Source organism: Salvelinus alpinus, chromosome 31 (assembly GCF_045679555.1).
Source record: "Salvelinus alpinus chromosome 31, SLU_Salpinus.1, whole genome shotgun sequence".
Taxonomy (NCBI): Eukaryota; Metazoa; Chordata; class Actinopteri; order Salmoniformes; family Salmonidae; genus Salvelinus; species Salvelinus alpinus.
In genome coordinates this window covers 32424183-32442880 of record NC_092116.1, presented here as the reverse complement: position 1 = coordinate 32442880, position 18698 = coordinate 32424183, and the positions used below count along the sequence as shown (strand labels likewise).

The following is an 18698-nucleotide window of genomic DNA, read 5'->3' as shown; positions in this document are numbered from 1 at the left end:
AGTGGGAGAGAGAGGGGGAGGAGGGGGGAAGTGGGAGAGAGAGGGGGAGGAGGGGGGAAGTGGGAGAGAGAGGGGGAGGAGGGGGGGAGTGGGAGAGAGAGGGGGAGGAGGGGGGGAGTGGGAGAGAGAGGGAGAGGAGGGGGGAGGGAGAGAGGGAGGAGGGGGGGAAAGTGGGAGGGAGAGAGGGAGGAGGGGGGAAGTGGGAGAGAGAGGGGGAGGAGGGGGGAAGTGGGAGAGAGAGGGGGAGGAGGGGGGGAGTAGGAGAGAGAGGGAGAGGGGAAAAGTGGGAGGGAGAGAGGGAGGAGGGGGGAAAAGTGGGAGGGAGAAAGTGGGAGAGAGAGGGAGGAGGGGGGAAGTGGGAGAGAGATAGAGCAGGGATCATTAACTAGATTCAGATGACTTTAGTACGTAGAGCAGGGATCATTAACTAGATTCAGATGACTTTAGTACGTAGAGCAGGGATCATTAACTAGATTCAGATGACTTTAGTACGTAGAGCAGGGATCATTAACTACAGTGGGGAGAACAAGTATTTGATACACTGCCGATTTTGCAGGTTTTCCTACTTACAAAGCATGTAGAGGTCTGTCATTTTTATCATAGGTACACTTCAACTGTGAGAGACGGAATCTAAAACAAAAATCCAGAAAATCACATTGTATGATTTTTAAGTAATTAATTTGCATTTTATTGCATGACATAAGTATTTGATCACCTACCAACCAGTAAGAATTCCGGCTCTCACAGACCTGTTAGTTTTTCTTTAAGAAGCCCTCCTGTTCTCCACTCATTACCTGTATTAACTGCACCTGTTTGAACTCGTTACCTGTATAAAAGACACCTGTCCACACACTCAATCAAACAGACTCCAACCTCTCCACAATGGCCAAGACCAGAGAGCTGTGTAAGGACATCAGGGATAAGTTGTAGACCTGTACAAGGCTGGGATGGGCTACAGGACAATAGCCAAGCAGCTTGGTGAGAAGGCAACAACTGTTGGCACAATTATTAGAAAATGGAAGAAGTTCAAGATGACGGTCAATCACCCTCGGTCTGGGGCTCCATGCAAGATCTCACCTCGTGGGGCATCAATGATCATGAGGAATGTGAGGGATCAGCCCAGAACTACACGGCAGGACCTGGTCAATGACCTGAAGAGAGCTGGGACCACAGTCTCAAAGAAAACCATTAGTAACACACTACGCCGTCATGGATTAAAATCCTGCAGCGCACGCAAGGTCCCCCTGCTCAAGCCAGCACATGTCCAGGCCCGTCTGAAGTTTGCCAATGACCATCTGGATGATCCAGAGGAGGAATGGGAGAAGGTCATGTGGTCTGATGAGACAAAAATAGAGCTTTTTGCTCTAAACTCCACTCGCCGTGTTTGGAGGAATAGAAGGATGAGTACAACCCCAAGAACACCATCCCAACCGTGAAGCATGGAGGTGGAAACATCATTCTTTGGGGATGCTTTTCTGCAAAGGGGACAGGACGACTGCACCGTATTGAAGGGAGGATGGATGGGGCCATGTATCGCGAGATCTTGACCAACAACCTCCTTCCCTCAGTAAGAGCATTGAAGATGAGTCGTGGCTGGGTCTTCCAGCATGACAACGACCCGAAACACACAGCCAGGGCAACTAAGGAGTGGCTCCGTAAGAAGCATCTCAAGGTCCTGGAGTGGCCTAGCCAGTCTCCAGACCTGAACCCAATAGAAAATCTTTGGAGGGAGCCGAAAGTCCGTATTGCCCAGCGACAGCCCCGAAACCTGAAGGATCTGGAGAAGGTCTGTATGGAGGAGTGGGCCAAAATCCCTGCTGCAGTGTGTGCAAACCTGGTCAAGAACTACAGGAAACGTATGATCTCTGTAATTGCAAACTAAGGTTTCTGTACCAAATATTCAGTTCTGCTTTTCTGATGTATCAAATACTTATGTCATGCAATAAAATGCAAATTAATTAATAAAAAATCATACAATGTGATTTTCTGGATTTTTGTTTTAGATTCCTTCTCTCACAGTTGAAGTGTACCTATGATAAAAATTACAGACCTCTACATGCTTTGTAAGTAGGAAAACCTGCAAAATTGTCAGTGTATCAAATACTTGTTCTCCCCACTGTAGATTCAGATGACTTTAGTACGTAGAGCAGAGATCATTAACTAGATTCAGATGACTTTAGTACGTAGAGCAGGGATCATTAACTAGATTCAGATGACTTTAGTACGTAGAGCAGGGATCATTAACTAGATTTAGATGACTTTAGTACGTAGAGCAGGAATCATTAACTAGATTCAGATGACTTTAGTAGGTAGAGCAGGGATCATTAACTAGATTCAGATGACTTTAGTACGTAGAGCAGGGATCATTAACTAGATTCAGATGACTTTAGTATGTAGAGCAGGGATCATTAACTAGATTCAGATGACTTTAGTACGTAGAGCAGGGATCATTAACTAGATTCAGATGACTTTAGTATGTAGAGCAGGGATCATTAACTAGATTCAGATGACTTTAGTATGTAGAGCAGAAATCATAAACTAGATTCAGATGACTTTAGTACGTAGAGCGGGGATCATTAACTAGATTCAGATGACTTTAATACGTAGAGCAGGGATCATTAACTAGATTCAGATGACTTTAGTACGTAGAGCAGGGATCATTAACGAGATTCAGATGACTTAAGTACGTAGAGCAGGAATCATTAACTAGATTCAGATGACTTTAGTACGTAGAGCAGGGATCATTAACTAGATTCAGATGACTTTAGTACGTAGAGCAGGGATCATTAACTAGATTCAGATGACTTTAATACGTAGAGCAGGGATCATTAACTAGATTCAGATGACTTTAGTATGTAGAGCAGGGATCATTAACTAGATTCAGATGACTTTAATACGTAGAGCAGGGATCATTAACTAGATTCAGATGACTTTAGTACGTAGAGCAGGAATCATTAACTAGATTCAGATGACTTTAGTACGTAGAGCAGGAATCATTAACTAGATTCAGATGACTTTAGTACGTAGAGCAGGAATCATTAACTAGATTCAGATGACTTTAGTACGTAGAGCAGGGATCATTAACTAGATTCAGATGACTTTAGTACGTAGAGCAGGGATCATTAACTAGATTCAGATGACTTTAGTACGTAGAGCAGGGATCATTAACTAGATTCAGATGACTTTAGTACGTAGAGCAGGGATCATTAACTAGATTCAGATGACTTTAGTACGTAGAGCAGGGATCATTAACTAGATTCAGATGACTTTAGTACGTAGAGCAGGGATCATTAACTAGATTCAGATGACTTTAGTATGTAGAGCAGGGATCATTAACTAGATTCAGATGACTTTAGTACGTAGAGCAGAGATCATTAACTAGATTCAGATGACTTTAGTACGTAGAGCAGGAATCATTAACTAGATTCAGATGACTTTAGTACGTAGAGCAGGAATCATTAACTAGATTCAGATGACTTTAGTACGTAGAGCAGGAATCATTAACTAGATTCAGATGACTTTAATACGTAGAGCAGGAATCATTAACTAGATTCAGATGACTTTAGTACGTAGAGCAGAGATCATTAACTAGATTCAGATGACTTTAGTACGTAGAGCAGGAATCATTAACTAGATTCAGATGACTTTAATACGTAGAGCAGGGATCATTAACTAGATTCAGATGACTTTAGTACGTAGAGCAGGGATCATTAACGAGATTCAGATGACTTTAGTACGTAGAGCAGGAATCATTAACTAGATTCAGATGACTTTAGTACGTAGAGCAGGGATCATTAACTAGATTCAGATGACTTTAGTACGTAGAGCAGGGATCATTAACTAGATTCAGATGACTTTAGTACGTAGAGCAGGGATCATTAACTAGATTCAGATGACTTTAATACGTAGAGCAGGGATCATTAACTAGATTCAGATGACTTTAGTATGTAGAGCAGGGATCATTAACTAGATTCAGATGACTTTAGTACGTAGAGCAGGGATCATTAACTAGATTCAGATGACTTTAGTACGTAAATCAGGAATCATTAACTAGATTCAGATGACTTTAGTATGTAGAGCAGGAATCATTAACTAGATTCAGATGACTTTAGTACGTAGAGCAGGGATCATTAACTAGATTCAGATGACTTTAGTATGTAGAGCAGGGATCATTAACTAGATTCAGATGACTTTAGTACGTAGAGCAGGGATCATTAACTAGATTCAGATGACTTTAATACGTAGAGCAGGGATCATTAACTAGATTCAGATGACTTTAGTATGTAGAGCAGGGATCATTAACTAGATTCAGATGACTTTAGTACGTAGAGCAGGGATCATTAACTAGATTCAGATGACTTTAGTACGTAGAGCAGGAATCATTAACTAGATTCAGATGACTTTAGTACGTAGAGCAGGAATCATTAACTAGATTCAGATGACTTTAGTACGTAGAGCAGGAATCATTAACTAGATTCAGATTACTTTAATACGTAGAGCAGGAATCATTAACTAGATTCAGATGACTTTAGTACGTAGAGCAGAGATCATTAACTAGATTCAGATGACTTTAGTATGTAGAGCAGGGATCATTAACTAGATTCAGATGACTTTAGTACGTAGAGCAGGGATCATTAACTAGATTCAGATGACTTTAGTACGTAGAGCAGGAATCATTAACTAGATTCAGATGACTTTAGTACGTAGAGCAGGAATCATTAACTAGATTCAGATGACTTTAGTACGTAGAGCAGGAATCATTAACTAGATTCAGATGACTTTAGTACGTAGAGCAGGGATCATTAACTAGATTCAGATGACTTTAGTACGTAGAGCAGGGATCATTAACTAGATTCAGATGACTTTAGTACGTAGAGCAGGAATCATTAACTAGGTTCAGATGACTTTAGTACGTAGAGCAGGAATCATTAACTAGATTCAGATGACTTTAGTACGTAGAGCAGGAATCATTAACTAGATTCAGATGACTTTAATACGTAGAGCAGGAATCATTAACTAGATTCAGATGACTTTAGTACGTAGAGCAGAGATCATTAACTAGATTCAGATGACTTTAGTACGTAGAGCAGAGATCATTAACTAGATTCAGATGACTTTAGTATGTAGAACAGGGATCATTAACGAGATTCAGATGACTTTAGTACGTAGAGCAGGAATCATTAACTAGATTCAGATGACTTTAGTACGTAGAGCAGGAATCATTAACTAGATTCAGATGACTTTAGTACGTAGAGCAGGAATCATTAACTAGATTCAGATGACTTTAGTACGTAGAGCAGGGATCATTAACTAGATTCACATGACTTTAGTACGTAGAGCAGGGATCATTAACTAGATTCAGATTACTTTAATACGTAGAGCAGGGATCATTAACTAGATTCAGATGACTTTAGTATGTAGAGCAGGGATCATTAACTAGATTCAGATGACTTTAGTACGTAGAGCAGGGATCATTAACTAGATTCAGATGACTTTAGTACGTAGAGCAGGAATCATTAACTAGATTCAGATGACTTTAGTACGTAGAGCAGGAATCATTAACTAGATTCAGATGACTTTAGTACGTAGAGCAGGAATCATTAACTAGATTCAGATGACTTTAGTACGTAGAGCAGAGATCATTAACTAGATTCAGATGACTTTAGTACGTAGAGCAGAGATCATTAACTAGATTCAGATGACTTTAGTACGTAGAGCAGGAATCATTAACTAGATTCAGATGACTTTAATACGTAGAGCAGGGATCATTAACTAGATTCAGATGACTTTAGTACGTAGAGCAGGAATCATTAATTAGATTCAGATGACTTTAGTACGTAGAGCAGGGATCATTAACTAGATTCAGATGACTTTAGTACGTAGAGCAGGAATCATTAACTAGATTCAGATGACTTTAGTACGTAGAGCAGGAATCATTAACTAGATTCAGATGACTTTAATACGTAGAGCAGGAATCATTAACTAGATTCAGATGACTTTAGTACGTAGAGCAGAGATCATTAACTAGATTCAGATGACTTTAGTACGTAGAGCAGAGATCATTAACTAGATTCAGATGACTTTAGTACGTAGAGCAGGAATCATTAACTAGATTCAGATGACTTTAATACGTAGAGCAGGGATCATTAACTAGATTCAGATGACTTTAGTACGTAGAGCAGGGATCATTAACGAGATTCAGATGACTTTAGTACGTAGAGCAGGAATCATTAACTAGATTCAGATGACTTTAGTACGTAGAGCAGGGATCATTAACTAGATTCAGATGACTTTAGTACGTAGAGCAGGGATCATTAACTAGATTCAGATGACTTTAGTACGTAGAGCAGGGATCATTAACTAGATTCAGATGACTTTAATACGTAGAGCAGGGATCATTAACTAGATTCAGATGACTTTAGTATGTAGAGCAGGGATCATTAACTAGATTCAGATGACTTTAGTACGTAGAGCAGGGATCATTAACTAGATTCAGATGACTTTAGTACGTAGAGCAGGAATCATTAACTAGATTCAGATGACTTTAGTACGTAGAGCAGGAATCATTAACTAGATTCAGATGACTTTAGTACGTAGAGCAGGAATCATTAACTAGATTCAGATGACTTTAATACGTAGAGCAGGGATCATTAACTAGATTCAGATGACTTTAGTATGTAGAGCAGGGATCATTAACTAGATTCAGATGACTTTAATACGTAGAGCAGGGATCATTAACTAGATTCAGATGACTTTAGTACGTAGAGCAGGGATCATTAACTAGATTCAGATGACTTTAGTACGTAGAGCAGGGATCATTAACTAGATTCAGATGACTTTAATACGTAGAGCAGGGATCATTAACTAGATTCAGATGACTTTAGTATGTAGAGCAGGGATCATTAACTAGATTCAGATGACTTTAGTACGTAGAGCAGGGATCATTAACTAGATTCAGATGACTTTAGTACGTAGAGCAGGAATCATTAACTAGATTCAGATGACTTTAGTACGTAGAGCAGGAATCATTAACTAGATTCAGATGACTTTAGTACGTAGAGCAGGAATCATTAACTAGATTCAGATGACTTTAGTACGTAGAGCAGGGATCATTAAATAGATTCAGATGACTTTAGTACGTAGAGCAGGGATCATTAACTAGATTCAGATGACTTTAATACGTAGAGCAGGGATCATTAACTAGATTCAGATGACTTTAGTATGTAGAGCAGGGATCATTAACTAGATTCAGATGACTTTAGTACGTAGAGCAGGGATCATTAACTAGATTCAGATGACTTTAGTACGTAGAGCAGGAATCATTAACTAGATTCAGATGACTTTAGTACGTAGAGCAGGAATCATTAACTAGATTCAGATGACTTTAGTACGTAGAGCAGGAATCATTAACTAGATTCAGATGACTTTAATACGTAGAGCAGGAATCATTAACTAGATTCAGATGACTTTAGTACGTAGAGCAGAGATCATTAACTAGATTCAGATGACTTTAGTACGTAGAGCAGAGATCATTAACTAGATTCAGATGACTTTAGTACGTAGAGCAGGAATCATTAACTAGATTCAGATGACTTTAATACGTAGAGCAGGGATCATTAACTAGATTCAGATGACTTTAGTACGTAGAGCAGGAATCATTAACTAGATTCAGATGACTTTAGTACGTAGAGCAGGGATCATTAACTAGATTCAGATGACTTTAGTACGTAGAGCAGGAATCATTAACTAGATTCAGATGACTTTAATACGTAGAGCAGGGATCATTAACTAGATTCAGATGACTTTAGTACGTAGAGCAGGGATCATTAACTAGATTCAGATGACTTTAGTACGTAGAGCAGGAATCATTAACTAGATTCAGATGACTTTAATACGTAGAGCAGGGATCATTAACTAGATTCAGATGACTTTAGTACGTAGAGCAGGGATCATTAACTAGATTCAGATGACTTTAGTACGTAGAGCAGGAATCATTAACTAGATTCAGATGACTTTAGTACGTAGAGCAGGAATCATTAACTAGATTCAGATGACTTTAGTACGTAGAGCAGAGATCATTAACTAGATTCAGATGACTTTAGTACGTAGAGCAGGAATCATTAACTAGATTCAGATGACTTTAATACGTAGAGCAGGAATCATTAACTAGATTCAGATGACTTTAGTATGTAGAGCAGGGATCATTAACTAGATTCAGATGACTTTAGTACGTAGAGCAGGGATCATTAACTAGATTCAGATGACTTTAGTACGTAGAGCAGGGACCATTAACTAGATTCAGATGACTTTAGTATGTAGAGCAGGGATCATTAACTAGATTCAGATGACTTTAATACGTAGAGCAGGGATCATTAACTAGATTCAGATGACTTCAATACGTAGAGCAGGGATCATTAACTAGATTCAGATGACTTTAGTACGTAGAGCAGAGATCATTAACTAGATTCAGATGACTTTAGTACGTAGAGCAGGGATCATTAACTAGATTCAGATGACTTTAGTACGTAGAGCAGGGATCATTAACTAGATTCAGATTACTTTAGTACGTAGAGCAGAGATCATTAACTAGATTCAGATGACTTTAGTATGTAGAGCAGAGATCATTAACTAGATTCAGATGACTTTAGTACGTAGAGCAGGAATCATTAACTAGATTCAGATGACTTTAGTACGTAGAGCAGGGATCATTAACTAGATTCAGATGACTTTAGTACGTAGAGCAGGGATCATTAACTAGATTCAGATGACTTTAGTACGTAGAGCAGGGATCATTAACTAGATTCAGATGACTTTAGTACGTAGAGCAGAGATCATTAACTAGATTCAGATTACTTTAGTACGTAGAGCAGGGATCATTAACTAGATTCATATGACTTTAGTATGTAGAGCAGGGATCATTAACTAGATTCAGATGACTTTAATACGTAGAGCAGGGATCATTAACTAGATTCAGATGACTTTAGTACGTAGAGCAGAGATCATTAACTAGATTCAGATGACTTTAGTACGTAGAGCAGGGATCATTAACTAGATTCAGATGACTTTAGTACGTAGAGCAGGGATCATTAACTAGATTCAGATGACTTTAGTACGTAGAGCAGGAATCATTAACTAGATTCAGATGACTTTAGTACGTAGAGCAGGAATCATTAACTAGATTCAGATGACTTTAGTACGTAGAGCAGGGATCATTAACTAGATTCAGATGACTTTAGTACGTAGAGCAGGAATCATTAACTAGATTCAGATGACTTTAGTACGTAGAGCAGGAATCATTAACTAGATTCAGATGACTTTAATACGTAGAGCAGGAATCATTAACTAGATTCAGATGACTTTAGTATGTAGAGCAGGGATCATTAACTAGATTCAGATGACTTTAGTACGTAGAGCAGGGATCATTAACTAGATTCAGATGACTTTAGTACGTAGAGCAGGGACCATTAACTAGATTCAGATGACTTTAGTATGTAGAGCAGGGATCATTAACTAGATTCAGATGACTTTAATACGTAGAGCAGGAATCATTAACTAGATTCAGATGACTTTAGTACGTAGAGCAGGGATCATTAACTAGATTCAGATGACTTTAGTACGTAGAGCAGGAATCATTAACTAGATTCAGATGACTTTAGTACGTAGAGCAGGGATCATTAACTAGATTCAGATGACTTTAGTACGTAGAGCAGGGATCATTAACTAGATTCAGATGACTTTAGTACGTAGAGCAGGGATCATTAACTAGATTCAGATGACTTTAGTACGTAGAGCAGAGATCATTAACTAGATTCAGATTACTTTAGTACGTAGAGCAGGGATCATTAACTAGATTCAGATGACTTTAGTATGTAGAGCAGGGATCATTAACTAGATTCAGATGACTTTAATACGTAGAGCAGGGATCATTAACTAGATTCAGATGACTTTAGTACGTAGAGCAGAGATCATTAACTAGATTCAGATTACTTTAGTACGTAGAGCAGGGATCATTAACTAGATTCAGATGACTTTAATACGTAGAGCAGGGATCATTAACTAGATTCAGATGACTTTAGTATGTACAGCAGGGATCATTAACTAGATTCAGATGACTTTAATACGTAGAGCAGGGATCATTAACTAGATTCAGATGACTTTTGTACGTAGAGCGGGGATCATTAACTAGATTCAGATGACTGTAGTACGTAGAGCAGGGATCATTAACTAGATTCAGATGACTTTAGTACGTAGAGCAGGGATCATTAACTAGATTCAGATGACTTTAGTACGTAGAGCAGGGATCATTAACTAGATTCAGATGACTTTAGTACGTAGAGCAGGAATCATTAACTAGATTCAGATGACTTTAGTACGTAGAGCAGGAATCATTAACTAGATTCAGATGACTTTAGTACGTAGAGCAGGGATCATTAACTAGATTCAGATGACTTTAGTACGTAGAGCAGGAATCATTAACTAGATTCAGATGACTTTAGTACGTAGAGCAGGAATCATTAACTAGATTCAGATGACTTTAGTACGTAGAGCAGGGATCATTAACTAGATTCAGATGACTTTAACTAGATTCAGATGACTTTAACTAGATTCAGATGACTTTAACTAGATTCAGATGACTTTAATACGTAGAGCAGGGATCATTAACTAGATTCAGATGACTTCAATACGTAGAGCAGGGATCATTAACTAGATTCAGATGACTTTAGTACGTAGAGCAGAGATCATTAACTAGATTCAGATGACTTTAGTACGTAGAGCAGGGATCATTAACTAGATTCAGATGACTTTAGTACGTAGAGCAGGGATCATTAACTAGATTCAGATTACTTTAGTACGTAGAGCAGAGATCATTAACTAGATTCAGATGACTTTAGTATGTAGAGCAGAGATCATTAACTAGATTCAGATGACTTTAGTACGTAGAGCAGGAATCATTAACTAGATTCAGATGACTTTAGTACGTAGAGCAGGGATCATTAACTAGATTCAGATGACTTTAGTACGTAGAGCAGGAATCATTAACTAGATTCAGATGACTTTAGTACGTAGAGCAGGGATCATTAACTAGATTCAGATGACTTTAGTACGTAGAGCAGAGATCATTAACTAGATTCAGATTACTTTAGTACGTAGAGCAGGGATCATTAACTAGATTCAGATGACTTTAGTATGTAGAGCAGGGATCATTAACTAGATTCAGATGACTTTAATACGTAGAGCAGGGATCATTAACTAGATTCAGATGACTTTAGTACGTAGAGCAGAGATCATTAACTAGATTCAGATGACTTTAGTACGTAGAGCAGGGATCATTAACTAGATTCAGATGACTTTAGTACGTAGAGCAGGAATCATTAACTAGATTCAGATGACTTTAGTACGTAGAGCAGGGATCATTAACTAGATTCAGATGACTTTAGTACGTAGAGCAGGGATCATTAACTAGATTCAGATGACTTTAGTACGTAGAGCAGGAATCATTAACTAGATTCAGATGACTTTAGTACGTAGAGCAGGAATCATTAACTAGATTCAGATGACTTTAGTACGTAGAGCAGGGATCATTAACTAGATTCAGATGACTTTAGTACGTAGAGCAGGAATCATTAACTAGATTCAGATGACTTTAGTACGTAGAGCAGGAATCATTAACTAGATTCAGATGACTTTAGTACGTAGAGCAGGGATCATTAACTAGATTCAGATGACTTTAACTAGATTCAGATGACTTTAACTAGATTCAGATGACTTTAACTAGATTCAGATGACTTTAATACGTAGAGCAGGGATCATTAACTAGATTCAGATGACTTCAATACGTAGAGCAGGGATCATTAACTAGATTCAGATGACTTTAGTACGTAGAGCAGAGATCATTAACTAGATTCAGATGACTTTAGTACGTAGAGCAGGGATCATTAACTAGATTCAGATGACTTTAGTACGTAGAGCAGGGATCATTAACTAGATTCAGATTACTTTAGTACGTAGAGCAGAGATCATTAACTAGATTCAGATGACTTTAGTATGTAGAGCAGAGATCATTAACTAGATTCAGATGACTTTAGTACGTAGAGCAGGAATCATTAACTAGATTCAGATGACTTTAGTACGTAGAGCAGGGATCTTTAATTAGATTCAGATGACTTTAGTACGTAGAGCAGGGATCATTAACTAGATTCAGATGACTTTAGTACGTAGAGCAGGGATCATTAACTAGATTCAGATGACTTTAGTACGTAGAGCAGAGATCATTAACTAGATTCAGATTACTTTAGTACGTAGAGCAGGGATCATTAACTAGATTCAGATGACTTTAGTATGTAGAGCAGGGATCATTAACTAGATTCAGATGACTTTAATACGTAGAGCAGGGATCATTAACTAGATTCAGATGACTTTAGTACGTAGAGCAGAGATCATTAACTAGATTCAGATTACTTTAGTACGTAGAGCAGGGATCATTAACTAGATTCAGATGACTTTAATACGTAGAGCAGGGATCATTAACTAGATTCAGATGACTTTAGTATGTACAGCAGGGATCATTAACTAGATTCAGATGACTTTAATACGTAGAGCAGGGATCATTAACTAGATTCAGATGACTTTTGTACGTAGAGCGGGGATCATTAACTAGATTCAGATGACTGTAGTACGTAGAGCAGGGATCATTAACTAGATTCAGATGACTTTAGTACGTAGAGCAGGGATCATTAACTAGATTCAGATGACTTTAGTACGTAGAGCAGGGATCATTAACTAGATTCAGATGACTTTAGTACGTAGAGCAGGAATCATTAACTAGATTCAGATGACTTTAGTACGTAGAGCAGCAATCATTAACTAGATTCAGATGACTTTAGTACGTAGAGCAGGGATCATTAACTAGATTCAGATGACTTTAGTACGTAGAGCAGGAATCATTAACTAGATTCAGATGACTTTAGTACGTAGAGCAGGAATCATTAACTAGATTCAGATGACTTTAGTACGTAGAGCAGGGATCATTAACTAGATTCAGATGACTTTAACTAGATTCAGATGACTTTAACTAGATTCAGATGACTTTAACTAGATTCAGATGACTTTAATACGTAGAGCAGGGATCATTAACTAGATTCAGATGACTTCAATACGTAGAGCAGGGATCATTAACTAGATTCAGATGACTTTAGTACGTAGAGCAGGGATCATTAACTAGATTCAGATGACTTTAGTATGTAGAGCAGAGATCATTAACTAGATTCAGATGACTTTAGTACGTAGAGCAGGGATCATTAACTAGATTCAGATTACTTTAGTACGTAGAGCAGAGATCATTAACTAGATTCAGATGACTTTAGTATGTAGAGCAGAGATCATTAACTAGATTCAGATGACTTTAGTACGTAGAGCAGGGATCATTAACTAGATTCAGATGACTTTAGTACGTAGAGCAGGGATCATTAACTAGATTCAGATTACTTTAGTACGTAGAGCAGAGATCATTAACTAGATTCAGATGACTTTAGTATGTAGAGCAGGAATCATTAACTAGATTCAGATGACTTTAGTACGTAGAGCAGGAATCATTAACTAGATTCAGATGACTTTAGTACGTAGAGCAGGGATCATTAACTAGATTCAGATGACTTTAACTAGATTCAGATGACTTTAACTAGATTCAGATGACTTTAACTAGATTCAGATGACTTTAATACGTAGAGCAGGGATCCTTAACTAGATTCAGATGACTTCAATACGTAGAGCAGGGATCATTAACTAGATTCAGATGACTTTAGTACGTAGAGCAGAGATCATTAACTAGATTCAGATGACTTTAGTACGTAGAGCAGGGATCATTAACTAGATTCAGATGACTTTAGTACGTAGAGCAGGGATCATTAACTAGATTCAGATTACTTTAGTACGTAGAGCAGAGATCATTAACTAGATTCAGATGACTTTAGTATGTAGAGCAGAGATCATTAACTAGATTCAGATGACTTTAGTACGTAGAGCAGGGATCATTAACTAGATTCAGATGACTTTAGTACGTAGAGCAGGGATCATTAACTAGATTCAGATGACTTTAGTACGTAGAGCAGAGATCATTAACTAGATTCAGATGACTTTAATACGTAGAGCAGGAATCATTAACTAGATTCAGATGACTTTAGTATGTAGAGCAGGGATCATTAACTAGATTCAGATGACTTTAGTACGTAGAGCAGGGATCATTAACTAGATTCAGATGACTTTAGTACGTAGAGCAGGGATCATTAACTAGATTCAGATGACTTTAGTACGTAGAGCAGGGATCATTAACTAGATTCAGATGACTTTAGTACGAAGAGCGGGTTCAGGGGGCCGGAGCATAATTACAAATAATTTGTAGACTGCAAATTGACCAGAAGAAGCCCAAACAGACCTTGATTACATTTGTATACCGGCCCATCTCTCTATTATGCGTGGGAATACTTTGGAACAGATTTGGTGTTTTTTCTCCGAAAACGTTCAAATAAAATCAATTGCGGGAAACCCTGATGAAAGATGAAGGATGAAGAATGAAGGATGAAGGATAAAGGATAAAGGATGAAGGATGAAGGATGAAGGATGAAGCATGACTTTGACACTGCGTAACAGCTTGAGATAATTCAACGTAACTTAACGCTTACAATAAATCAATCAAACAATCAAATACGGTGTTTGTTGCTTCGTGTGTTAAACTCTGGAATAGATCAAATACATGATTGGCTGAGAGAGAGAGGGAGATGTTTTGAGAACCAATGGAATACCATTCAGATGTTTAATAGCTACTACTTACAGCAATGAGTTGGTAGGAGTTGTTCATCATGGCGATCAACATGTTGAGCAGAACCACCAGAGAGATCACGTTATAGGTTCCAAACATGGTGGCACCAACGAACTCTGTGAACTCATGACGAGCTTTAACGTTGGTCACGTACAGGTTTAACAGGCCGAAGATGGACCAGAACAGAGACTGGAGGGTCTCAAACAACCTGGAGAGAGAGAGAGAGAGAGAGAGAGAGAGAGAGAGAGAGAGAGAGAGAGAGAGAGAGAGAGAGAGAGAGAGAGAGAGAGAGAGAGAAGAGAGAGAGAGAGAGAGAGAGAGAGAGAGAGAGAGAGAGAGAGAGAGAGAGAGAGAGAGAGAGAGAGAGAGAGAGAGAGAGAGAGAGAGAGAGAGAGAGAGAGAGAGAGAGAGATGACCAGATGAGCTCCTGCATTTTCCAGAGATGACCAGATGAGCTCCTGCATTTTCCAACATGTTTTTACAAGGACATATACAGGATACTACCCTCCACAACATAACCTTCACTCCAAATCAAAACTCAAAACCTACAACCTGATTTTGGACTAATTTACCTGGAAGGATTCCCACTACCAGAGAATCTTATTCCCAAAGACTGTACAGCAAATGTTCTGGAAAACCAACGAAAACCTGGAAAACCAACGAAAAACCTTGAAAACCAACGAAAACCTGGAAAACCAACGAAAATCTGGAAAACCAACGAAAACCTGGAAAACCAACAAAAACCTGAAAAACCAACGAAAACCTGGAAAACCAACGAAAACCTGGAAAACCAACGACCAGCAAAAGAAACACAAAACAGAAACCCGAAAACACCATCCAACCTGGAACTGAGTGAGTCATGTTTAGTCTGAAGATACTTTTAAATGACAATAATATATTTTGACTTTATAAGGACTGAAAGTTAAAGGCTACCAAGCTTGCAAAGACAGAACAGATCCGGGTGCAACTTCAACTACCACTGAGGTGTGAAGTGAGGGGTGTCAAAGCCATTGAGTCCAACAATGACAGGAGAGTTTCACTGAGGTGTGAAGTGAGGGGTGTCAAAGCCCTTGAGTCCAACAATGACAGGAGAGTTTCACTGAGGTGTGAAGTGAGGGGTGTCAAAGCCCTTGAGTCCAACAATGACAGGAGAGTTTCACTGAGGTGTGAAGTGAGGGGTGTCAAAGCCATTGAGTCCAACAATGACAGGAGAGTTTCACTGAGGTGTGAAGTGAGAGGTGTCAAAGCCCTTGAGTCCAACAATGACAGGAGGGTTTCACTGAGGTGTGAAGTGAGAGGTGTCAAAGCCCTTGAGTCCAACAATGACAGGAGAGTTTCACTGAGGTGTGAAGTGAGGGGTGTCAAAGCCCTTGAGTCCAACAATGACAGGAGAGTTTCACTGAGGTGTGAAGTGAGAGGTGTCAAAGCCATTGAGTCCAACAATGACAGGAGAGTTTCACTGAGGTGTGAAGTGAGAGGTGTCAAAGCCCTTGAGTCCAACAATGACAGGAGAGTTTCACTGAGGTGTGAAGTGAGAGGTGTCAAAGCCCAACAATGACAGGAGAGTTTCACTGAGGTGTGAAGTGAGGGGTGTCAAAGCCATTGAGTCCAACAATGACAGGAGAGTTTCACTGAGGTGTGAAGTGAGAGGTGTCAAAGCCCTTGAGTCCAACAATGACAGGAGAGTTTCACTGAGGTGTGAAGTGAGGGGTGTCAAAGCCATTGAGTCCAACAATGACAGGAGAGTTTCACTGAGGTGTGAAGTGAGAGGTGTCAAAGCCATTGAGTCCAACAATGACAGGAGAGTTTCACTGAGGTGTGAAGTGAGAGGTGTCAAAGCCATTGAGTCCAACAATGACAGGAGAGTTTCACTGAGGTGTGAAGTGAGAGGTGTCAAAGCCATTGAGTCCAACAATGACAGGAGAGTTTCACTGAGGTGTGAAGTGAGAGGTGTCAAAGCCATTGAGTCCAACAATGACAGGAGAGTTTCACTGAGGTGTGAAGTGAGAGGTGTCAAAGCCATTGAGTCCAACAATGACAGGAGAGTTTCACTGAGGTGTGAAGTGAGAGGTGTCAAAGCCATTGAGTCCAACAATGACAGGAGAGTTTCACTGAGGTGTGAAGTGAGAGGTGTCAAAGCCATTGAGTCCAACAATGACAGGAGAGTTTCACTGAGGTGTGAAGTGAGAGGTGTCAAAGCCATTGAGTCCAACAATGACAGGAGAGTTTCACTGAGGTGTGAAGTGAGAGGTGTCAAAGCCATTGAGTCCAACAATGACAGGAGAGTTTCACTGAGGTGTGAAGTGAGAGGTGTCAAAGCCATTGAGTCCAACAATGACAGGAGAGTTTCACTGAGGTGTGAAGTGAGAGGTGTCAAAGCCATTGAGTCCAACAATGACAGGAGAGTTTCACTGAGGTGTGAAGTGAGAGGTGTCAAAGCCCTTGAGTCCAACAATGACAGGAGAGTTTCACTGAGGTGTGAAGTGAGAGGTGTCAAAGCCATTGAGTCCAACAATGACAGGAGAGTTTCACTGAGGTGTGAAGTGAGAGGTGTCAAAGCCATTGAGTCCAACAATGACAGGAGAGTTTCACTGAGGTGTGAAGTGAGGGGTGTCAAAGCCATTGAGTCCAACAATGACAGGAGAGTTTCACTGAGGTGTGAAGTGAGAGGTGTCAAAGCCATTGAGTCCAACAATGACAGGAGAGTTTCACTGAGGTGTGAAGTGAGGGGTGTCAAAGCCATTGAGTCCAACAATGACAGGAGAGTTTCACTGAGGTGTGAAGTGAGAGGTGTCAAAGCCATTGAGTCCAACAATGACAGGAGAGTTTCACTGAGGTGTGAAGTGAGAGGTGTCAAAGCCCTTGAGTCCAACAATGACAGGAGAGTTTCACTGAGGTGTGAAGTGAGAGGTGTCAAAGCCCTTGAGTCCAACAATGACAGGAGAGTTTCACTGAGGTGTGAAGTGAGGGGTGTCAAAGCCATTGAGTCCAACAATGACAGGAGAGTTTCACTGAGGTGTGAAGTGAGAGGTGTCAAAGCCCTTGAGTCCAACAATGACAGGAGAGTTTCACTGAGGTGTGAAGTGAGAGGTGTCAAAGCCCTTGAGTCCAACAATGACAGGAGAGTTTCACTGAGGTGTGAAGTGAGGGGTGTCAAAGCCCTTGAGTCCAACAATGACAGGAGAGTTTCACTGAGGTGTGAAGTGAGAGGTGTCAAAGCCCTTGAGTCCAACAATGACAGGAGAGTTTCACTGAGGTGTGAAGTGAGAGGTGTCAAAGCCATTGAGTCCAACAATGACAGGAGAGTTTCACTGAGGTGTGAAGTGAGAGGTGTCAAAGCCCTTGAGTCCAACAATGACAGGAGAGTTTCACTGAGGTGTGAAGTGAGAGGTGTCAAAGCCATTGAGTCCAACAATGACAGGAGAGTTTCACTGAGGTGTGAAGTGAGAGGTGTCAAAGCCATTGAGTCCAACAATGACAGGAGAGTTTCACTGAGGTGTGAAGTGAGAGGTGTCAAAGCCATTGAGTCCAACAATGACAGGAGAGTTTCACTGAGGTGTGAAGTGAGAGGTGTCAAAGCCATTGAGTCCAACAATGACAGGAGAGTTTCACTGAGGTGTGAAGTGAGAGGTGTCAAAGCCATTGAGTCCAACAATGACAGGAGAGTTTCACTGAGGTGTGAAGTGAGGGGTGTCAAAGCCATTGAGTCCAACAATGACAGGAGAGTTTCACTGAGGTGTGAAGTGAGAGGTGTCAAAGCCATTGAGTCCAACAATGACAGGAGAGTTTCACTGAGGTGTGAAGTGAGAGGTGTCAAAGCCATTGAGTCCAACAATGACAGGAGAGTTTCACTGAGGTGTGAAGTGAGAGGTGTCAAAGCCAT

At 39.8% G+C, this 18698-nt stretch overlaps 1 protein-coding gene across 1 annotated transcript in view; it reads right to left on the bottom strand.

Moving 5' to 3' along the window:
• Positions 1-18698, bottom strand: part of LOC139561154 (short transient receptor potential channel 5-like) — a 154159-nt gene that overhangs the window by 13478 nt on the left and 121983 nt on the right. The window contains exon 13 of the mRNA XM_071378057.1: positions 14828-15023. Within this exon, the coding sequence (XP_071234158.1) occupies positions 14828-15023 (196 nt within the window). The remainder of the gene's footprint in view (positions 1-14827; positions 15024-18698) is intronic.